Source organism: Drosophila teissieri, chromosome 3L (genome assembly GCF_016746235.2).
Source record: "Drosophila teissieri strain GT53w chromosome 3L, Prin_Dtei_1.1, whole genome shotgun sequence".
NCBI classification, from domain to species: domain Eukaryota; kingdom Metazoa; phylum Arthropoda; class Insecta; order Diptera; family Drosophilidae; genus Drosophila; species Drosophila teissieri.
Genome location: NC_053031.1, coordinates 13,083,568 through 13,108,501, shown reverse-complemented (window position 1 = coordinate 13,108,501; position 24,934 = coordinate 13,083,568). Strand labels below are relative to the sequence as shown.

Here is a 24,934-nt window from a genome sequence, read left to right as displayed (position 1 = left end):
AACTATTTAAAATTTCTTAAATAATTGTAATTTAAATATTCTGTTATCCAGTACACATTTGTAAAAAACAAATTTTCCAAATTGTATTTATCAGTTTCAAGCCACATTTTTCACTGCTCTGATTCATAGCTCAAAAATCTGCGATGATCAATGAAAGTTTATTGAGTGTATCGGAAAGTACGGGCGTATTATGCAAAACTTCTAGGAATATGTGCCGGACCTATGACAACAGAAAACGATTATTATAATTATTTAAAACTTGATTAAGCCCGTCGAATAGTTTGAATACTTTTTGAAATTTCCAAGAAAAACGGCGACCTACGCCAATAGTTTAGCGCCTTCGATAGAATGCAGATTAAGTATACGCTCCGTTGCAGCTACTACGTCGTTCAGTTGGGTTTTCGCCCGGAGTGTGATCCCCACCCAACTTCCCCCCCCTTTGAGATCTACTTACTGGTAGTGGTAGTGGGAATGACGCAGCGGTAATTAGTTGGCGGCACAGAGTGGCAATCCTTTGGAGCACATTACGCATACGTCACGTGTTGCAGACGCACCAGTGCCGAATTAACCGAATATTGCCACGGCAATTGGCAGTGCCACGCACTCCAGCTGATGTGTGCATAGTCTATAGTGGCTAGTGGCCGTTACGGGGGGATATACTCGTATACAGATATAGCAACAGCTCTATTGCGAATCGACTGGAAACTTTTGAGTTGCATTCGTATTTCTATCTGCCATCCTATCGGTACGCGTATCTGTGTCTGCCCATTTGTATCTTCGAGTGCGCTTGTCGTTCAACGTGCACCTCACACTCTCTCTCTCTGTCGCTCTCTCTCTCAATTAATTTGCGACTGTGTGAGTGCCCGGTGTGTTCGCAACACGTGCTTAGAACTGTGCTAGACAGTGGGCTTTGGGTCATATTGAAATCCGCGTGACTTGGCCGCAGCAGCGCTGCCTCAGTCGACGTCGACGTCGCTGTCGCAGTCCCCCAAGTATATACAAATAAATATAGTTGTGCTCACGAAAATAGCGCTATTTTCAAAGAAAATATTTCAAATATTTGTACAAAAAGGTTCTTTCAAAAATTGCCATTACCTACTGAGAAAGTATAAGTCAAGTTGAAAAACTAACACTTACACAAATTATGCTGAATTAATATAGTTAATATATGTTCTTAATGTTAATAAATTTATAAAAAACATAGGATATTTATTTATTAAAATAAATATTAAAAAACATAGGATAATTATTTATTAAATTAAATATTCTATTCTATTTCTTATGTTTCTATCTTTTGTTATTAAAACCTGATCTAAGGTAGATATTTGCCTTCTTTTCAAAAGCAACTTAGATCTGTGCAATTAATATAGCAGTATTGCTAATCATTTTCCCCATGCTGTATATAAAAATATTTTATGTACATGTACAAATATTTTGCGCTACCAACATTTGATAAAAAAAAGCCAGTAAAACAATTATCAAAGTGGGAGAGGGGGGGCAACTGTTTTCGGACCTCCGCCCTTTACGTAAGCCGACTTACTTGCAGAAAATTGCAGTTTTAGCTGGCCGAGAGAGCGGTAGCGGCGGCAGCGACGTCGACTGCAGCGGCGACTGCAGCGGCGGCAGAGGAAAACCAGAGACGGACATTGAGACCGAGGAAATTACTCGGCCGGCATTCTGTCGCATCGCGTTCTCATGTGAAAATCGTCGCAGCTCGTTCCGTGTTTTCGCCACTCGAGCGGGAAAATCAAAAATATATTTCTACGCTCAACAAAAAAAATTAATTGAAATTGATTTCTCAAACAACGAAAATAGTTCTAGAAGAACTATCAAAACAAGGAAATTATTTTTGTTTTATCAATTTTCAAGTGCCATTTATTGTGAAATAAATCTAAAGTGTGTGTGTGTGTGATACAAAAAAATTACTATTATTAAAAAGGAAATAAATACGCAGAACGAGAGAGATAGAACGAGGCGTAGTGAAAGAGAGGGAGAGAGAGAGAAAGAGCGAGAGATCCGGAGATCTCTCGAGAATCTCCAAGCAGCAGCGCTAAAGTTACGGATCTAGTTTCAAACAGTTTAACTACTTATTTTTACTTTTTCTACAAAACAACAAACTCAAGAAAGAAAAATACGAACCAGCAAAACTCAAAAGCAAAAAACGATCTCATATCCAAAGCAGCAAGCAATTCTGAGAATAAGAAAAGGTATTCAACACACAAAAAGGCTGAGAGGAAGAAGAGTTATTCATCCAACGAAAGGATAATTCAATTGATTTGGCAAATAATAATTTATTTGTTTTGATTTACATATAGAAAATATTCGAAATTAATATTGAATTAATGTTTTAAATAACATTTGAAGCCTTTGACTCGGTTGATTTGATATACACTTTAATTGGCAAACAATTATTAGTTTATTTCAGTTTAAATGCGAAGCGAAAACAATAATTGACCGTGAATGTTTTGATTGCAAAAATTCCATAAAGAACACGGAAAGCCTTTGTACCTATTGATTCCAACATTGAAATTTCTATAGCGTCACAAAAATCTTATTATACAAAATTGATTGAACGAAAAGAAAGCGCAAAACTATACAACTATACAATGCCTTTTCTTATTCCTTATCATCACGATCATCAATAAAAACTAATGGAAGACTAAATAAAAATCATACAAAAATAGACGAAAACAAAGTGCATTCCCCGATCATACGAAAACAAGCGCACTCATTATCAGTCGCTATCAAAAATCGCTTCCCCATGCTGAATACTCAATACTAAAACTGAAAAAACCTGATTCACTCGCAACATTTTTAACCCACTATCACCTGTTCATTGGCAACAACGAATTGGCTATCAATTGACTGGCAAATAAAAATCAGCAAACATACCAAAGTGCTCAACACTAATCAGGGTTTTTCAAAATCAAAAGCACAATATTTCCAGATAACACAGACAAGCGTTTACGCCAAAAAGCAAGAAAACTCAAGTGAACCCAAAGTGTAAAGACAATGCGCACAACTTTCGGCCGTGGCCCAAAGTTTATACTGCTCACCAGCAAATTCAATCACGTTCAGCACAAGGAGGTGATCACCTAGGATCATCAGAGGCCAGTGATTAACCCTACCCAGTGAAGGATAACCCAGTGAATATCGATCGAACCCCGTTCAAGAACCAGTGATCATGTCGTCGGATACGAATTCGTGCACCAGTTTCTTTGGCCAGGAGCACGCGAATGCCACACTGTCGCAGTATTTCCAGCAGCTAAACTCCCAAGTGGCTGCTGCAGCGGCGGGCAATGGCGTTGGCAACAGCAGCAGCAGCAACAACAACAACGGGGGTGGCAACAACAGCAGCGGCAACAACAGCAGCGGCAACAACAGCAGCAGCGGCAACAGCGACAGCGGCAACGATGGCAGCATGACAGGCTCCTCGGGAACCATGGACAACCATCGCAGCAGTGTCAGCAGCAATGATTCGGGAAAGAGTAGCGCCACCGGAGGCGGCGGCGGGGCAGGTGCCACCAGCAACAATGGCGTGAATGCCTGGGCCTTGCAGCAGCAGCAACAGACCGCCGCCCTGCACCATCAGCAACAGCAGCAGCAGCATCAACAGCAGCAACACCAACACCAACAGCACCTGCAGCAGCAGCACCATCAAGCGCACCAGCAGCATGTTGCCGCCGTCCTGCAGCAGCAACAGCAGCAGCAGCAGCAACAGCAGCACTCCCAGCATCAGCAGCAACATCACGGCCACCCCTTGCATCCGCATCATTCACACCAGCAACAGCAGCAGCAACAACAACAGCAGCAGCAGCCGCCACAACACCACCAACAGCAGCAGCAGCAGCAACAGCAGCACGCACAGCAGCAGCATCATGCCGCCCAGCTGGCCCATACACTTTCGTCGGCCGCCGTTGCCGCTGCAGCCGGCAACACCGGTGGCAACACCAACACCCACTCCATCTTCGGCACCGGCAACTTCCACTACAAGACGAACAACTCGTGGACACTGCCCACGCTGACGTACCAGCGGATTTACCAGGAGAATCCCCACTACCAGCGCAACTCCTTCATGGATACGCAGAGCAATGCCGCTGCAGCTGCAGCAGCTGCTGCCGCCAGTTGCAATGCTGCTGCTGTTGCGGCAGCCGCTGCAGTTGCAAGTGGCAACAATCAGGGATCGAATGGGAGTGCCAGTGGCAATGGTAATGCTGCTGTGGCGGCCACTGGTAATGGCAACGGTGGAAATCCTGGCCAGAATAGCAACAACAACAACAGTGGAAACAGCAATAGTAACAGCAACAACAACAACGTGTCCTCCGTGCAACATGTGGCAAATGCGGTCGCAGCGGCCGTGATCGCCAACGAGCATCACAACCATTTGAACAGCTTGAAAGCACGCTTTCAGCCAGCCAGCTCAGGTGAGGTGAAAAAGTCGAGGAAAATGTGGGGAAAGTGTTGGAAAATATTCGTTGGATATAGATAAAATATTATATAAGTATTTTCTTTAATGGTTTGTAGAATATATTCAACGAAAAATAGAAGAGTACTAATTAACCGCCTTACTTTGCATACGTGTGTATATATGTATCTTGCTACCGCTTAAGTGCTTTGAATTTTCTTCGTTGGCTTAAAGATTAGTCATAAATAGTTCTGTGAATAACTAATTGGCTTTGAGAAACGCAGAAAGTACACTTAAAGGGAGAGAAACCGAAAACAACTGATAAAGGGCATGACTAGTTCGGAGGATTTCCATTAGAAACTGAGTCTTGATATAGTCGTATGTATGTACATACGTACATATGTATCTGGGAACCCTGTGCGATATGTCTGTAGAACGTCTATCTGCATCCCGGCCACTGCGGCTGATATCATCCGACGTCAGCGGCCGAGAACTTTGCGCACTGCGAGCTTGTAAAGCGCAAAAGTCAAGAAAGCTTGCTGCGCACACGTGAGCTCAGCTGGACTATATAGTATACTTTATGTACATATAGTCATATAGCCCGTATATACATACTATACTCACTGACGTCGCCGACGGTTCGCATTGAATAGGAAATGGAACTCAAAATGTAGATACATTTGCAAATGTATCTTTGCACTGGGGCATCGCGAAATGTGTTTTGGTTTGCAGCCTACTACTAACACAAGGGAATGCTGATTAATTACCAACACTTAACTTACTCCTTGCTGCAGATAAAAATCATTTACTTTTCGACCTACGCCAAATGGCGTTGCTGGTGAATGTGAATAAACTAAATGTAGTTGGCATATAGCACCGTATTGTTAAGTGCCTGTTTACACAAGCACCTAGTATATCTTATCAGTTGATGACTTTCTTAGTAGCTAGCCCATTGGAATTCTCATTTTGCATGGCAATTAGAACTGGAAAATTACTTTATATGCCGTTAAATTTTCCATTTAATTATGATGAATCGGATTCACATGGTTGTCACTTTAGTTGGCCGGCCTAAAAGACTTTCAATTCAAGTAGTTTTTTTTTTTAGTTTTTGGCACATCCTTTCACCTTTTTTGATCTACTTTGTCAATGCATTTGGCACAAATCCTTTGAAAAATCGCGGCTAAGCTGCCACCAATTTTCATGGGTTTTTCCGTTTCCCTTTTTTTGGTGAACTGACCTCAGTTGGTCAACGTGAAGGAAATGCATTTGGTTTGATTAGATTTCGGAATTAGGCTGATGAGATTTTTATGGCTGACGATATGGAAATGCATATGGCAAATTAAATGTGGGTGCTCTATCATCTCTCCCTCTCGATTGTTTGCTGTTTGCTGTTTTCAGCTGGGGTTGGTGAAAATTTTCGCTATTGAATACGCTGGAAATGACCTTTTTAGGCGGCATGTATAATAATTTGTATGCATTTCGTTTTAATGTGTGTGTGTGGTGGGTAGAGTGGGGAAAGCTAAAATGGATAAATGTCAGTTGGGGCTGTGGGTGGGCACCCCATAACTCATGCCTGGGAAATTTCCGGCACCCTTGACAATGCCAAATATCTACTTGCTATTATTTGTACTTATTGTTGTTAAAACATTGTTCTAATCCAATTTGCACTCTCTTTTACTTACAGGTAAGCATCGAGACTCAGTACTTTCGACTGTTAATGACTTTTTTGTGAGTACAAGTAATTTTGTGGTTTGCTAAAAAACTATAATGGTAAGCTTTTGTCTTGTTTCACTTACTAACACTCATCATTTAAACGAAAATAGGGGTTTTATTAGTATATTTCCAATGTAGATTGTAGTGATCGTAAAGATACAAAGATACGAAACTTTTGGGCAAACATTTCGTATTCAAAAATCGGTTTGAAAACTGATCCAACTCGAGCTTGGAAAATGTCACTCAATTCGAAGAGCGAAAAGCTTTTTTGCGATTGACTCAAAACAAAGCTGCTGCTTTCGTGGGCAGCGAGAAATCTGCTTCCGCATGGCGTCGTCGTCGGCGTCGGCATCGCAGCTCCCGCCAAGCGTAGCGGCAGCGACGTCAACGTCGACATCGGCGAACTTTGCCAGGCGGCGCGAAAGAAAGTAAACAGGCGGAATGCGCAAAAAAAATGTAAGCGAATGCGATGAGAGAGAGAGAGGGAGCAAGGGGGCGAGAGCAAGACGGGACGAGTGGGCTTTCAGGCTTTCGGTTTCAAGTTTGGCTTTTATTTTGCTTCACTTTTTTTTGGCTTTACTTCCCCGCTGCTTGCCCAGCTTTTCACTCCGTTTCTCTGGCTTTTTCTCCGCTTATCCGCTTCTCTGCATTTCTCTGCTGCTGTGCTGCTCAGCTGCTCTGCTCAGCTGCTTCTCTGCTTCTCTGCTGAGCTGCGAAGCTGCGTTTCATCGCGCTGGCGACGCGCGCGTTCACTCGACGTTCGCAGTCCGGCGGCACCGGTTCGGTTGACGGCTCTCCACCAAAAAAACTCTCAAAAAAAACCTAAAACAACATAAAAACCAAATCACATGAATATATAGCCAAGCAATCCAATTCCGAAAACTCAAAAATCCCCACTCACCTCCTCCAACCAATACAATAAAAAGCCGCCGAAAAACAGACGACAAAACATAAAAAAGAAGAAAAGCCATAAAATAATACGTATACGACGCGTGTCTTCGTCTGCAGCGCGGCGCTTTCGAATTCGTGCGAACTTGTGAACTTTCGTTTCCTTCATCCAATTCCGAGGATCATCGATCCTCCAGGAGTCTCACATCTTGGATTAAAATTGAAATGTATAGTGCAGTGCTTGAAATTTGTTGATCTCTATAAGAAATTTGTGATCACAAGATCATCGAGTGAAATTCCTAAAAGGAATATATACAAGTTTATGTTTGAAACATAGCTATAACGAATATATAAAATTTAATATCTGGAATAAATCAAAGGTGCTTATAAGTTTGCAAACAAGAATTTAGTAGAATAAAAACTGACAGTAGGCACTAAATATTTTGTAGATAATTATGATCTTGCTTGAATTTTTATTCAAAAGTATAAGTATACAACTAAAATATAATATCAATTTGTACTCTAATGTTTGATCTAAATAAACAAATTTCTAATTATTACTTCATTTATAATCCAAGATCATTGAATTTACAAAGTATATATAGTACATTGTATCAGTTATCAAAAATGTCAATAAATAAAAACAATAGTAATATGAATTGCTGAACAGCACAAACATTCGCTGACAAAAAAATACGGATTAATTCTGCAATAAAATTTCGCATGAGCGCCAAAACACTCAGAAAAAAACAGATCGACGATCAGTCTGAAAAATAGCAAAAACGCAAAGCAAAAACATTTAGCTGGCTGTTTATTTTGCTTTTTTTCTACTGCCGCCTCAAGGTCAAACTTTTCTCATTCAGAAGCGGCGGGCAGCGAGAACTGAGAACTGAACCCCCCAACAAACGGGCCCAGCCCCACACAACGATAAAAAAATACAAAAAAAATTAAATAAAACAACACTCAGTACACGGAATAGTTGACAACGAATAATAATAGAAGCAGGCAAACAAAACAAACTAAACAAACAATAGCAAAATTGCGAATGCAAAAAAAGGCCACACAAACAAAAACTGAGCCAAAGCGCTCGCCGCAAATTCTGAGTAGCAAAGTGAGCTCGCTCTCTGTATTTTTGATGTTGCTGTAGCAGCAACGTGCGATAAAAGCTTTTATTCGGTTCTAAATTCCAATTTCCCATTTGTTGTTAATTAAGCCAAGCAGCCAGTGCCGCAGCAGCAACATGTTTGGGCCACACATGGCCAGCTAAGTGATACATGCAGTAAATAACATTGAATTGAGCCGGGAGTGTAACCAATTGTGATCTCAGCTATGAGAATGGACTATCAAATGCCACCGCCAGCACTGGCACTGCAACAGCAGCAGCAGCAACATGGCATGCAGCATCAGCAACAGCAGCTGCAACTGCTGCAGAGTGTGCAACAGCAGCAGCAGCAACAGCAACAACAGCAGCAGCAGCAACACCAGCAGCAGCAGTTGCTCGGCAACATGTCGCAGACGGCAGCCTTGCCACCGCTGAGCAGCTTGCCACTGCAAGTGGTGCACAATCTGCCGCATTTGCTGGCCGGCAACAGTGGCAGCAACACGGGCAACAATGCCAACAACAGCAACACCAGCAACTCGAATCTCAATGTGGCGTGCAACAACAATCTGCTGCGCAGCAACATGCAGCACCAGCAGCAACAACAGCAACAGCAGCAGCAGCAGCAACTGCTCAACACTCTGAGCAATGGCAACAATGTGGCAAGTGGAACGCTGCCGCCGCCCACGCAACTGCTGCAACATCATCTGCAACACTTGGCGCACGTGAATGTGAATGCAGCAGCTGCGGCGGTCGCTGTGGCGGCCAACAACCTGCAACAGCAACAGCAGCAGCAACTTGCCAACAGCAACAACGGCACGGGCGGCAGTCCCGGCAACAACAACAGCAACAATAATAATAACAATAACAATAACATACTCAATCACAACAATCTCAATATCATTATCAATAACCATGCCTCCCTCAACAACAACAATAATAATAATAGTAATAATAACAACAACAACAATCCAGCCACACCAAATGCCAATCTGGCGGCCAGCAACAATGCCACGCCCACAGTGAACACCGCCTCTGCGGTGGCGCAACAACAACAGGCGCACGAGAACAGTTTGGTCAACAGCCTCGTGGGTGTGATCAACAACAGCAACAACAACAACAACAACAACAGCAGCAACAATAATAACAATAACAATACAAACAGCAATAGCAACAATAACAACAACAATGCAGTGGGCGGCGATGACAACAATCGATGGACGCAGTTCCAGGTGCAACAATTGTGGAAGCAACACGCCAACTACTTGAATGGTATGGATCAGCATTTACTAACTAAACACCACAGATACAACGCTGGTATTGGAATTAAATAGTTTATATTTATTACATATATTATTGTTTAATAATTAGCAGCGACAGTGTTGTATAAATCTTAATTCAGATAATTGGGAAGTGTTATGATCTTAATGGAATAATATTACAAAGCTGCACTTATAATGCGACAGACCAAATGGAATTGATTAGAATTTGATGTATTTATTTGAAACCGATTTGAAATGGAATTGAAATGCGGTTTCCAGCATTTGGAATAACTAATTGCCTTCAAATGGCTGATTGCTCTTGACCTTTGTCGGTTAGGTTTATTTCCCTGTCGCTGCCGTTGCATTTCCCCAAATTGATTGTATGCCTGGCTAGTTTTTCGCACCCCCACCAAAACGACCCTGATGTAGTGTGAAAGTCAGCTTAAATCGATTGGCGAGGGGGGCACATGTGGCAGGGGGCTGTGCGTCCAATTGGGGCGACTTTGGCTTATGACGACTGACAGGAGGGGTTTTCTTTTATTTTAGTTTTAGTTTTGTGGGGCTGCTGTATGGATTCAGCTGGCATTTCCGCGTGGGGTAGGTTAGCTCGAGTATCTCTCGACTTTCGAACCTTTCCGTTTTTTGGGCTCTTCGAGTCCGACTCGCTGGCATTTCACAATCACTTTTGCTTTCGACTTTAGGCCATGCTCTCGGCAAGGGCCAAAATACGGCAACAACTTGTTGAACGCGACATTTCCAGACAACTTTCGTTTCTGACTTTTGGGTGCTTTCCATATATACATATATACACAAGTATATTTGTGTATATTGTTTATATACTTATATTCCAGGCGCTACTTTTTTTGGGTTTTTATTATGATGCATTTAAAAGCCGACTGTTGCGGCCTTTTTGGCTCTTGTCGTTGGCCTTTTGTTGTTATCACCCAAAGTTGATCTGCCAAAAAAGTAAAGCGGCAACAAAAGGGTAATTTTTTGTTACTTTTACTGTTTCAGTTTCAGTTTCTGTTTGACATTGCGCGGCATAATTCGAAGGTGTCCAGGGCGGCCGAACAATATCAAATTCATAAGCGGCTCTTTAGCTGCCGAAAAATGCGTTTTTACATTTTTAAATTTTTCGTTGAACCAACAACGCCGACGCCACTAGCAACAACAACAACAAGAAGGCAGCTACTCTGCCGGCTTAGCAACATCACCAAAAATTAACTTTCACTTTTTCGGCAGTTTTTAAATTCATTTCTTTCTTTGCCTTTTGGTAGTTTTTTGATATTTTTTGTGGCCTCTGCTGCTCTTCTTGAAATAAAACCGAAAGACAGACAAGCTGAAAGCAAAAAAAAAAAAAAAATTAAAAGAAGAAAAATAAGAAAAATGTTGAAGGGTTCCAGTTCAGCTCTGAAGAGTTGGATAAAATTTTATCTTAATCAAAAATATACAATTTCGAAAGTTGCCAAAAAAAACAATGTGTAGTTAAATGGCGGGGGTTTTTGGTTAAATATTCAACCGTCAGCCAAATAGTTGGCGTGGGAAAGGCGTTTACTAAACTAAACTAGCTAAAGAAATCTAACAAATCTGCAATATTTTTTCTTGGTTATTGAATAAATTACTCAATTTACTTGTTTTTCGAACTAAGCAAGGGTAATCTAACTCGAAAACCTACAAACTCCATATAATACCCAGCTACAAATATTTTCTAGTAACAACACATTTAGTTTTCTTGAAACAGCTTGCAGTAATAATTAATAATTAATTATGCATACCCATTTTTCTGTCACCTGGCAATATCTTTCTACCTGCTTGAGTTTCTACAATTCTATCAAAGCCACGAGCGCAAACAGCTCCAGCTCCAGTTTCAATTGCAATTGCAATTGACTTGGCCCGTTTGGTGCGCCTCAATCTGGCCATTCATGACTTCCTTTCGTTTGGTTTATCTGCGCGGGAAGCGTTGCGGCTTAAGTGCGCCCCTGAAACATGCCAAAAGGCGAGAATCGGCGGGGGATGGGGTGGTGTGGGGTGTTGTGAGGTGAATGGGGGCCTGGAAAGCCCCCAAGCCAAAGCGTCGAGGCGTCACACACTCACCCAGATAGGCGGCCTGCCAAAATGCAACGTATTACAGTTATTTCAATCAAAGTGCGCGGGCTACTCGTCTTGGCCAAACGCAAGATTGTTGCCAATTTATTGTGGCTCTGGGTGTGACTGTGCCTCTGTTTGTGTTTGTGTTTGGCCGACACTCTCGACTGTGCGTGTGTGTGTTGGGTGTTGCGCAATCGCGAAGCGGTAACGGTAAAACGTGCGAATTACTGCGCCGCTGCCAGGTGAGAAACTTGAATCAGTGAAAGTGGCCGAAAGAGAGGCTTTAACGCTGGCTTTTGGCTCGTGTACCACGCGGCGTATGAGCAATCTGTTCACACGTCGTCGTCGTCGTCGTCGTCTTAGGCAAAAAGCACGAAAAATACGAAAAATGCACAAAGACCAGAAGCACTTTGATTGAATTTACTGTGTTTTGATTACGCTTCAGCCCAGCCACGCCCACTTCTCCAACGTTTTTGTTGTACAAATGCATTTTGGTTGTTGTGGTTGTTGTTTCCAGGCAGCGTGCTCTGCATATTTGAGGCAATTTTATTTGGGTTTCGATGTCTGTGGTCGTTCGTGTGCCAGCCGCTTTATGGCATGAGTCTATAATTTGATAGAGCCAACACCATACGTATGATTATCGGTTTCGCTTCCTTATTTCTGCTAATTAACTGCTTCGGCTGCTGCTGCTGCTGCTACTGCTGCCATGGCTTTCTTTTGAACTGAAATTGGGCTAATGGGTTGGATGGAAAACTGTGTATGTGGCAAATTGTGTCGCTGTCTGCGGATTTTCACTTTCGCCGCCCGAGTCGAGTCTCGGGCAATTAAACTATTGCAAAATATTCCGCCACTCGTTTGTCTTTCATAATTTTCTATCAATTTCGTAATCGCAAAGAAAGCGGCCTGCCGTTAGGGAAATCGCTTAATTGTAGACTGCTAAGCCGTTTCGTTGAATAATACGGGAAAATTAATTTGCACAATTGGAAAGATATTCAAATCGGGGAAAGCCTTTCGCTATTCTGTGAATGGATCTTTTGGGCAATCAGCTAAGATATATGTACATATTTTTGGGAGATTTACCATTAACATATTCAAAATGTTATAGAAATTTAGTGAGATTTCTTATTTGTTCATTTTTGTAGAATTTGTTTAATAATTACATTAATACAATACATAGTTCTGCTTGAATATTTTTAATTTATTTTGTACGAAAACGAAAAATAAAATAATTTCATTAGTAGAGACTAGATAAGATTTGGTTAAATTAAGCTATAGCTTTCAACATATATTTGTTACCGATTCGGTGAGCAACAAATGACTTGTACTAGCAACCCGGAAATCAAAAGCCTATCACATTTTCCCACAAATAATTAATTTCACACAAAAAAGAGCGGTAGACAGATGTAAAACAAATACACAGAAAGCCGTAAAAAAGGCCATAAAAAAAGGGAATCAAAAAAAAAAGTAATGCAAATGAGCGCAAATACGGAATGAATGCAATGCATACAAAGCCGCAGCAGCAAAAGCAACAACAAGGCAGCAAAAGCAACAAAAAGGCAGCAAAAGCAACTAAAAAGCAGCAGAGCAAACACACAGAGACAGCGCAACAATCGAAAGTGTTACACTTTCTGCACTTCACCAGCAACAACAACAATAATAACAATAACAGCAACAACAACAGCACAACTTCCCCCCAACAACAATGGCAACAAACCATAAAAGAAGAGTGCGGCGCACATATAGTTTATAAATCGATGTAATACAACGAGGCACTCAGGCGCAACAGCAACAACAACAACAGCAGCAGCAACAACAACAGCGGTAACAACAACAACAACAACGGCGGTAACAACACCATGAAAAACAACAACAGAAAGCCGTCACAGTTGCGCCATCGTTGCGCATGCGCAGCGTATGACCGAGAGTACAGAGAGTGCAAGAGAGATGGCGAGAGAGAGCGAGCGAGATGGCGAAAGTACAGGTGAAAGGGGCGGACAGTTGTTGTTGTGGTTGTTGTTGCTGTACGTCGGTCGGCGGCTCAAAAAGAAGCAAAACTGCACAAAGTTGCATAATTTGGCAAAAGCATATTTATAACACCTTACCATATACAAATTGATTGGATTTTATTGTTATTTTAATGATAATGCAGGCGATCTAAAACTTTCGCGTGGAATTAATTATCAAAAAATATTCCGCAATATCGTCACTGCATCGTCTTCGAATTAATTCTTCGCCCAGAAGTTGAATCGATTTGTGTTTGCGTATTTGAAACTGGTTTCTTCGCCAGCTTTTTGGGGGATAGCTTATTGGGGGAGCTCCAGACTCCTTTTTCCAGCACTCTCACTTTCATTTTGCTTGTCGGGGGAGGGGCGAGGGGGAAGTGGAGTTGAAGCGGATGTGTCTGGGAATCAAAATTGTAATTGGTTTAATGGATACTCTGATTATCTGCCAAAGGCGGACAACATTCACGATAAAACAAACTATTATGGGATTAAGAATATTTATTTAAAGATCCATAAGATAGTGTAAGTTTGGAAATTCAATTTCACAATCATTTAAATTTTCGTGTATAAACTACAAGCACAGTATTTTATAATCACTTAATAGCACCAAAACTCTTTCATTAAATTAATGCCGTTAAGTGTCATCAAGCTGCTTACTTCCTTCAACTTGATCACCACTTCCTTGACGACTTGCACTTGATCAAAATCACAGTCACTAAAACCGCCACAACCAACTAAAGCCCGAAAAAAGCGAAACAAAAAGTGAAAGTTTAGTTCCCAAAAAAAAAAGAAACAACAAAATTTATACATTTCTGAAAAACCCACCGACCATGGTCCACTAAAAATTGTGGCCGACCATTAACACAACAAAGACCACAGAGGGGCAACAATTTACGGAAAAATAATATGCCAGTAATAAGCATAATATTATTATTAGGTCCATAAACCATAAGCCACTTTGACCAAAAAAAAAAAGAGAACTGGAAGTGTGTGATCGCGTTTCACCAGAGAAACAATAAATTGGTTGTCGTAGGCCCAAAAACAGAAAACAGAGAACAGAGAACTCTCTCTCTCTCTTCCTCTACCTCTACCTATGCCTTTCTAATGAAAGTGAAATACGAACCAAAAATGTAAAATGCCGCGAAAATTATGCAAATTATTTTAATTACCAAAAATGAGAAATTTCGTTGGTCGACCAAAAATGGTAAAATAAAGTAAAATAAAAGGTGCGAGGGCTCCCAGAGATGACACAGAAAAAAATCGCTGACCCACTTAAAAATGGCAAGAGAAACTGAAACCGAAACCAAAACCAAAACTGAAACAGAAACAGAAACTGAAACAAGAGAAGATTAAGTCGAATTCCTGTTTTGGGTTCGCTTCTAAAAATAAACCGAACGACAAGATTCCTGCTGTTCAGCACACAAATCAACAATGTTGATGACAGTGAAAGTGAACCGAAAAAGATATAAATTCGCATCGAAGACAATGAAATAAAAGTAAAAGTGCCTTTTGCGAGGAGTCGAATTTGCATCCTTCTTGTTTTCCATCCTAAATACAAATTTCACGCGAAATCAGCTACTTTGTATCATCACATTTGCACGAGCTTTTTGTTATTTGTGCCATTAATTTTGTGTCTTTCCTGTATTTCGTTGTTGTTGCTTCTGTTAATTGTTTGCTTTTGTGAAAGAATCAATATTGTATTTTTCTTTTCTACTATCTTTCTTTTCCGTTTCTTCTGTTTTACAGGCAGGAAATCTCCATTTTTGGGTTTCATTTGCAAATCAAACGGTAATTTGGTTTTTGTCTTTTTCGTTTTTACTTCGTTTAATCTTTTTAATATTTCTGTGGCTTGGACTTTTTGTCTTTGTTTATTTTTTGTGCGTTTTGTTTAATTGCCATGCGAAAGTTTGTTTCTTCAATTTTTTGAATGAGTATTGTTTTTAATATTTTATTGAGTATTTCTATTGTTTGTTGGGGCATGATTGAAGATGGATCTGTTTTTGTTTTGAGGACCAAATTAAAAATATATTAAGTTTTGTCTAAGTTGTGCAAGTTTTTAAACAAATACGTTTTCACATGTATTGTAAAGTCTTAATTGCTTAAGAAAGCTGGTGAAATTTACATTATGTTAATACCAAATCATAAAGCTTTACTAATAAATATATTTCTTGTATGCTTCCTACCAACATTTTTAAAGCTCTTAAAACTTAGCTTATAAATAATTAATATCATCCATTATATTTACTTTAATGATTGGACTTTCCTCAATGTTTTTTTATTCATCTTTAGCCGCATTACATTATTTTTATTGTTTTCCATTTGTAAAAAGTTATTGTAAGACATAATTCAATGAGCTTAGTGCATTTTTTAATAGTTTTAAACACATATGTATAAATCATCTCCCAAAAATTGGTGTCTCAAAACGACAGTGTCTTATTGAATAGGAAAAGGCGCCGACAAAAGTGCTTATAAATACATTGCGCATACGCCCCGTGGGCCAGTGCATTTGCCTTGATTTGCAAGTCCCCATTTTCACCAAACAGCAAATATTACTTCACAGACACTTGAGCATTTCACTTACGCTTTGGTGAGCACATCGAGGAGAAAAGAAAAGATATTACTTCATGGCACAGACCAGAAATGTGTGAGTGTTTGGCGCCGAAGAAGTCGAGGAAAGAAGGAGGCAAGCCAAGCCGCAAAATGGCATAAAATTTCGCAATAGTCCGTAATGCAAAAAGCGGCAGTAGCAGCAACTGTAAAATACAACTACAAAAAAGAAAAAAAAGAAATGGAAAATGAAAGTGAGAGTGAATAAGAAAGCGGAAACTATTGCGAGCCGAAGAAACCAAAGACGGCAACTGGTTTCTTTTACTGTCTGTGGCCAGAAAACGGGTTTCGTGAAAGAAATCACAGAAACGAAGAAAAGAAGCGAGCAGCAGGCAGCAGGCAGCGAAAGATCATGCTCAGCTGCGCATGCGCAGCTTCGACGAAAATCACTCAACTTTGCAACAATAGGGCTAAGAGCTTTTAACCATCTTTGAGTGTTTTAAGTTTATTTAACATGTTTTTTTTTGTTTTTTTGCTTTTTTCTCAGCTGGAAGCGATCAAAATCAGTTTGAAAGCTGTGTAGTAAAAATTTCACTTTCGCTTTTCGTATGCTGTCTGTTTGCTGCTTCCTCTTGCCGTTGTTTGCTTTGTGTGTTGTGTCTGTCGGTGTGTGTGTGTGTGAGAGTGATTTGTTTGTTTGTTGGTTTTGTGTCTTTGGTTCGTTTTGTTTGGCTGTAACCCGTTTTTATGGCCAAAACGCTGCATGCGGAAATTCGCGGAAATTACTTCAGCTATATGTGTAGTTCCCATGCGATTTCTGTGGAATTCGAATGGTTTATTTAATAAAGAAATAAATATAGAGTACTTGACCCACTTCCCCGAAAGGGGATAAGATATCAAGCCCTTAACTTGCCATACTTGTAGCCACCACTATCTATCTAATCAGTTGTGACCCTGACTAATAGTCCACCATTCTGTTGCAGGCAAATCCACATCGAATAGCAAAGAAATCATCTGCCCAGATGACAAATACAAGGAGGAGGGCGACATCTGGAATGTTGAGGCGCAAACAGCGTTTCTCGGCCCAAATCTGTGGGACAAGACCCTGCCCTACGATGCCGACCTCAAGGTAACACAAGTTAGTATCATATCTATCATCGCTGCGTAGTGGCTGCGTCTTTTTATACAATGTTCCAAAGGTCAAAATAACACACAAAGCTCAAAATTTCACACGAAACGGCTGATTTCACTAGTTTATTCGAAAGCATTTAAAAATATATGTAAATTGCTGATATACATTTATCCAAATTACGCTGAGTCATTAATGCACTTAGTGAAAACAGCCTAAAGACACACCAAACCACAAGTACAGTCATGACAAAACACACGGTGAAACAGTTAACTTGAATGTTATCGATTGCTTACTTAGTGCGAGAATTGTATTCTCATCATCAGAGCTCAGATCGTGTGACTAACCTCAAGGGAATATCTGCTCCTCACATTGGTGTCCAGTTGCTCATTGCCTATTTCGCATTCAACCCTTTTAGTATGCCGACCTAGACGAGTTCCTGTCGGAGAACAACATACCTGATGGCCTGCCCGGCACGCATCTGGGTCACTCCAGTGGTCTGGGCCACCGGTCCGATTCCCTGGGTCATGCAGCCGGTCTGTCCCTTGGTCTCGGCCACATAACCACAAAGCGGGAGCGGTCGCCCTCGCCATCCGACTGCATAAGTCCGGACACCCTGAATCCGCCATCGCCGGCCGAGTCAAGTGAGTATAGCGAGCTATCGCTCTATCGCTCTATCGCGCTATCGATACACCGATAAAAAGTCTATTGAGATCGTAAAATAAACCATTGTCACATGTAATGTCTATTGAGATTGTCAGCCAGATTGTTAGTTTCGAGCTATCGAGACAATCGATTAATGAAATCAACATCGAAATAATCGTTAAAGTTAGGATTCAAATCAAGTCAAAAATGTATATTTGCCATTGTTTTAAAGCTAAGTTTCTGGTAATTTTAGATACAAATATGATTCAAAATAAAGTTGCATTAATCACAAGCAATCAGAAGTAACGATGTAGTGTATCACAGTTTGTTATCAATTATCATTATCAGTTGCTTTATCAAATCAACAAAGCGGTTTTTATGAACACAAGTGTACGATCTTAGGACTTTATAAACTAAACCTTATTGACTTTTGTAAATTGAATTATTTCAACACAAATGGAATGGACATTGCTTCTTAACTTAAATTATAACTGAATTATATAAATTAATTTAAGTTACCCACAAATGTCTTATCAAATGCTAAATGTTAAAGAGACACATACCGAAGGCCCGCAAGGCTTTCATTTCAATGATTCCCATTCCAATTTGTGCAAATCCTTAAATTTCCATTCAATTCAATTCGATTCGAATTTAATATAATTCTCAATGAGCTACCAAGATGGATTTCATGGATTTCCATATAGAGGTTTTGATTTTACGATATCAATTTAGCACGAAACAGTCTGTGAGCCATTGTTAACATTTAGTATTTGATATTCCAGCATTTTCGTTCGCCTCCTCGGGCCGTGACTTTGATCCGCGAACCAGAGCCTTCTCCGACGAGGAGCTCAAGCCGCAGCCGATGATCAAAAAGTCACGCAAGCAATTCGTTCCAGATGAGCTCAAGGACGACAAGTACTGGGCACGTCGCCGGAAGAACAACATTGCCGCCAAGCGATCCCGCGATGCCCGGCGCCAAAAGGAGAACCAGATTGCGATGCGGGCACGCTACTTGGAGAAGGAAGTGAGTCCTCCACTCAATGAACTCCCTCAATGAATACTCAAATCTAATCCTTGATTATTTCACGCAGAATGCAACATTACATCAGGAGGTGGAGCAGTTGAAACAGGAGAACATGGACTTGCGTGCACGTCTATCGAAATTCCAAGATGTGTAATGATAAATACAAAAATACAATTTTGTGACTTGGCCTGAGGACACCACAACAATTAAATAATAATAACTATTGATAAAATAACAATAATCATAACTATGATAAAACTACTAATAATGTTTAGTACGGCAGACATGAAACCTACACTATAAAGTACATATTGTATCTAAATATGTATATGCAAAAGAAATATAATTAGTAAGCAAACACACACACCTACACACAACTACACACCCACACATACACAAGAAAACCCCTCACGGCGTCGTGCTCCGCTTTAATATTTATTTTATGCTAAAAACTAAAAAGCAAATTAACTAAACACAGAGGAGAAACCGACCGAATGCAAACTAAACATTTTTTAGAGTAGCCAAAAAAGAAAGTCTCACGAGAGCAGAGCGTTGAAAAGCTCTGCAGCCGAAGCTTTTTGCCTTTAAAGTAGCATACTTCCGAGCGCAATGGGAATCCTAAATCGTAAAAAAACACAGACGTAGAATTGTTATCTTTTAAATTGTTTAATAGTTGTCTAGCCTAGTTTTACGCAAACAAAAAACAACTTATCTTCTTCGCTATTTTTCTGCTATTGTTTTCCCCCTTTTACTTTTACTTCTACTTCGACTTTAGTTTTTATTATTTCTTGTAATTAGTTGTTTGATTAAGTTTTTCTTTAGCTTTTAGTGAACGGAAATCCACATGCACACAACAAATCATATTGTAAATAATTTCGTTGCCTTTTTTCAAATTAACTCGTTAGAGGAATTACCATAAAAAGCAAAAGAAAACATGTATAAAAAATTGCAAAATGAAAACCCACAAAAAAAAAGAGAAAATTAAAGAAACGCTAAGAGAAAACCATTTAGAGATGAGCAAAGAACTTCCCTCCTCAGTTGCCGGGCACTTGGCAGCTGGTTAGTTTAAGTGAGCTATGATTTTTATAAAAACCTTATGAAACAAAAATATCAGAAAACCCCAAAAAAAAAAATTAAAAACATACGGACACAGACGGACGATGGACGGACAAAAATGAAAAACTAGAAGTGAAATAGTTTTCGTTGTTGATTTCTTGATACTAAAATAACCAACCCAAAACTAACCCAGACATAGTCAGCTGGTTAAGGCGAGAGAACTAGTTTTCTTACTTCCTACTAAGAACTACATGCAAACAGCCACACAGACACACAGACCATCCGCAAAACAAATCCCCCTCATACCATGTTATCACCGTACAGATTTTCACATTTTTCCTTTTAGTTGTAAACATTTTATTCGTTTAACTTTTATTACAAGAAAAACTATTTCTTTTGGTGTGATTTGCAAGATCTTAAACAAACAATTTAAAAACAAAACATTTTTACATAATACCATATAATTATGTTACTTTAAACAACCACTATTTTCGTTAGCTAAGTTTATTAATTATTATTATTTGTTATACATTTGAGTTACATTTACCTGCATACAATTATCTAGAAATTTAAGAAAATATATGAAAACGGAAAAAAAACACTTACCGACCGAGAGCAAATTTATATTTTATATTCAGCAAACAATATGGAAGCTATAACAAAAGCGTAGAGAGATAAATAAGTCCATTAAGCACTCCTTCTTAACAAATTTCAATAAGTTTTATTTATTCTATGGAAAAATGTGCAAAACCAACAAAAACAAAAAAAAAACAACAAACGAAAGAAGAACCACAAAAGTAAAGATCGATAAAGGAGAATGAGCGTAACGAAAAAGTGAGAAAGCAAAAAACAATTTGTGTGTAATAATAAAAGTCTAAGCGTTGCTTTTAACTATTGAAAACTCGTTTATTTTCTATCTATCCACCCAAAACACCACCACCCCCCCACAGATGCCCCATCCCCTCGCCACACAGCTCATTGTTAGTAAATATCTAATGAAAACCATACATGGATCTCAAGACAGAGTTAAAGAAATAAACCTAAAGCCGTAACCGTAACCGTAACCGAAATCGAAACTAACCCTAACGATAGACGCAAGAACTACAAAGATTATATAGTAATCAGTAATATAGCAATATAGATATTTAGCCAACCCCTGTTTTTTTTTGTATATTTTGTGTTTATTAAAAAGAAGCCCAAAAAAACTAAACTCTAACCCTGAAGCCTTTTGCACTGCTATGAGACCACCTAGAGAAAACAACCACAAAATAACGTTAAAGATGAAAAAGAATCCCACAAATAACCTAACATAAAAAAAACATACGAAAAAAGTTGGGTGTCATTTTGCAAAATGAAAATTTTTGAGCTTCGGTTGTTGAATGAATTCACACAAGTATATACGATAAACTTAACACTTATGGATAACTCAAATAGCGAACTATACGACTAAGCAGATTCAAGCAATTGCTGCATATTTGTACAACAAACCAGAAGTAAAACAAAAAACATGTTATATTTATATACAAATATTTATACCTAAGTAATATAAATTGCGCGTAGAGGTGAAAACAAACTAAGCCGATATTTTGCTTATTTCGTACTTGTTTGCCTGGCCATCAATTGAACGAGCAGTAGACCTCCCCTCTCCCCTAACACAACTTTAGTTAAGCGTAGTTTTGTATATTTTTAACAACTATTGTTTTCCGTAGTTTGTAGATGAATTTTTGTAGACAATTTTTTGGTTTATGTAGAGAATTGTTGAATAAAAACCGAATAAAAACTCCTAACTGAACTAAGATATTTGAGAATTAGTTTGGCTCACATACAAACATACTCACACCCACACTCACGCATCCAAAAGAAGGGGAGGATGCGAATTCTATAGCCTACTTTCGGGCTCCAATATTGTCAGGCCAAAAGAAAGCAAACTTTTCAAGGGCAAATAGTTTTTGTTCAGTTAGTTTTGGCAGCAAGTTTGTGTAGACGTTTTCGTTTAAAGATTTACTCTTGAGTTGAAATAAAAAAGAAAACCCAGATTTTCGAATAAGAATGTTCCGTAACAAAATGTAGACTTTGTAGCAACAACAAAAGACGATAAAACTGAAAAGTATGAAACGTTTAAATATAACAATTGAAAACTAACGAAATTATGTTAAATATACAATAAGCATTAATATATATATTTATTATATACAACAAGAATTAGTTAAATGAATTTCGCATGCTGCAAGGTAAAACAAACAAACAAAAACAAGCGAATAACTTTTGTAGATAAATTCGTAGTTGATGATTTTTATATCTATCTTATACAGATATTAGTTGTATGCATATAGTACACTCAACTACATAGCAAACGGGCAAGGGAAGGCGATCGTTAGGCAGGGTTAAAAATAGTAACTAAAGACACAAATTGTTGCAGTGCAAAGCAGAAAACAAACAAAAACGAGAAATTAGCAAAGCGATAACTTAAGTAAGTAAGTAACGGGCAAGAGCTGAGTGTTTTTAGTGAGTAAGAGTTTAAAAGAGTAAAAATGGGAGCGTAGCGGAAACGGAAGTGGCGGCGCGAATCGAATGGCAATGCGAAACATATTAAATGCTAATATATACATAATATTATACACATATACATAACTTATATACATATATATACATAAAAATATATTCTTACATATTATTAAAGACGAAAATGTTGTTGAATTTTAAAATCAATAAAAAGCCCCCGAAAAAATCCACAAATAAAAATATTTAAATGTAGTAAGATACAAAAAATGAAACAAAAAAAAAAACAAAAATTGTTAGTTGTTGCAAAAAATCAAGCTACATTAAATTAAATAAAACCAAAACTAAAAAAGACCTTAAAGCGTTTTAGAGCCTTTACTTATATTTTGAGAATTTTGCAAAATGAAACGAAATGCAAATAATTTTATATGTGAAAAGCAAAAGAAACTGAAGGTAAATTCATAAATAACACAAGGCTACCATAGCTTAAGTTGTGGCTTAAACGAAAGCTAGATCAAAGCTTAACTTAAAGCCTAAGAGAAGGCAAGAAAACTTCATTTGGTACTCAAAAAACAAAAAAAAAACAAAACACTTAGTAAGAGATCAGCTTAAGGCATTAGAGCAATGCTAAAATAATAATGGAAATCCACAAGAAACTCAGCCTAATTGTTGTTGGCAGCATGCAAAACACAAAATGAATACGAATGAAAACCAAATTTAAGCTAAAACTTACAGATGAAAGCCTAAGCAAGGACACTAACATGTACCTAGATATATATACAAAACCAAAAAAAATCTAAAAAAAACCAAAGGAGAAAACCTAAGAAAATTCCAACAGAAGTGCTCGAGATGCTGCAGATATCAGCTATAATTTATTACCTAAAGTGAAGTCATTTGTTAATTTTTTTTACACTCAACTTAAATCATAATAAGTTCCACAGCATTCTGTATAAGTTTTTGTAGATTTTGTTAACTGAATGAGAAAGTTACGTTTCTGTTAGGACTTTGATTTCGTAATAGAAATGAAAATTTAAACTAATTAGTAGGAACTTCAAGAGATAAGAAGTGAGATTTAGGCAAGGCGAATAATTATGTTTTATGAAAACTGCAAGAAAGAACAAACAATAAAGGTTTAGATACAAATTTTGAAACGATAAATGCAAAAAAATCACAGACATTGTTTTATTTTTCGATGGAATTGGTGGTATACTATTAGGCATCTTTTTTCCTCCAAACGAATAGCCAACTTTGGGGCAGCCATGGCAAAACAGAGTGGTTGGCCTTCAAAGCAGCTGGAATACACACTTTTGAGGAACTGGAGGTCAAGTTGATTGCATAATTGGTGAGTGGAAAGAGGATCTGAAAATGGTAACTGGATATGAGATGAGCTGTTAAACTGTCGGTTGCAGTTGTCATGACGCATGCATAAAGTTGCCGGAAATCCGAAAACCCATAAAAATTACGAACTTCAAGGTCCGATAAAATACGAGAAAATATGGTATTGTTCTACATTTTGTGTGGTGAAAAAATTCCATAGATTCCAATCATAAGACCAATTCTCACTTCCAGTTGACAACAAACGAAACTCGCCCGACTTCAATTAACACTCACTAAAACAACGAAAAAAAATAAATTATTTGTTTGTCAGCTTCACACACGGTTACCATATTCAGCCGAACCTAAGGTGGTATACAGCTATTATGCAAAAAGCATAACAACGCAAAAAAAACAAACTTTGAAACTAATTTCCTCATATATTGCTTACAAAATAAACATTTCAAACATGAAACTCGCGGCCAATTTCCGTTGATGAACAACAAAAGCCACACCAACTATTTGAGAAATGGGAGCTGTGTAACCGGTACACAGTGAACAAATTATTTATATATTTTCATATGGCACTAAAATAACTTCAATTGCTTAGTAATACAAATAATTTTTAATCGCAAATGAGAAATTGAAAATATATATTACTATAAGGTATATTAGGTTAATCTGTAAATTGCAAGCTTTTTTTTTGAGTGCAGGATTTAAAGCAGACCCAGACCTGAGGCGAGGCAATTCGATTACTTCCCCATGGGGAAATGTTGCAATAAATGCGAGCAATGCTCAAACATAAGCGCGCTCCCCTCGCCCGCCGCGCATATTTTTATACTGGCCAAGACTTACGAAAGCGAAAAATGAGTTAACAACAACGGCCACTCAAAATGTTAATGGAAACGCAGCCGCAGCCGCAGCAGCAGCAGCAGCATGAAAACTGGTAGTATGCAGGCAACCGCCAACAGACAACGTTGAACTTGAGCTTGAAATACAAGCCAAGCGGAGCCAAAGAGAAAGACGGGAAAGAGGTGGATCAAAGGGGAACGAGGGGAAAGAGGGGGTGGGGCAAGAGACACGCGGTTGGTTTAAGCCAAGTTTGTCGACAACTGCATTTGTTGATCAACCCAAATGAGGTCAACGCGTCGTATACGTAATTTGCGTTAAATGACAAAACAATATGTAATAGCCACACAACACTTATGAAACGCAGATATTCGATTACCGCCAAACTTTTATAACTCTGAGCTCTATCGGGA

At 38.9% G+C, this 24,934-nt stretch overlaps 1 protein-coding gene across 13 annotated transcripts in view; it reads left to right on the top strand.

Moving 5' to 3' along the window:
- Nucleotides 1-20,760, top strand: part of LOC122618206 (hepatic leukemia factor) — a 54,130-nt gene extending 33,370 nt beyond the window's left edge. For 2 of the 13 annotated variants that reach the window (XM_043794448.1, XM_043794446.1), the window contains 5 exons: nt 15,205-15,246; nt 16,989-17,143; nt 17,553-17,778; nt 18,562-18,803; nt 18,871-20,760. In XM_043794448.1, coding sequence (XP_043650383.1) covers nt 15,205-15,246; nt 16,989-17,143; nt 17,553-17,778; nt 18,562-18,803; nt 18,871-18,957 — 752 coding nt within the window. In that variant the 3' untranslated portion in view covers nt 18,958-20,760. Of the gene's footprint in view, nt 1-1,689; nt 4,425-8,172; nt 9,378-15,204; nt 15,247-16,988; nt 17,144-17,552; nt 17,779-18,561; nt 18,804-18,870 lie in introns of those variants that run through there. The other 11 variants (XM_043794451.1, XM_043794450.1, XM_043794441.1 and 8 more) reach the window with 10 other exon arrangements.
- Nucleotides 20,761-24,934: the final 4,174 nt, after the last annotated feature.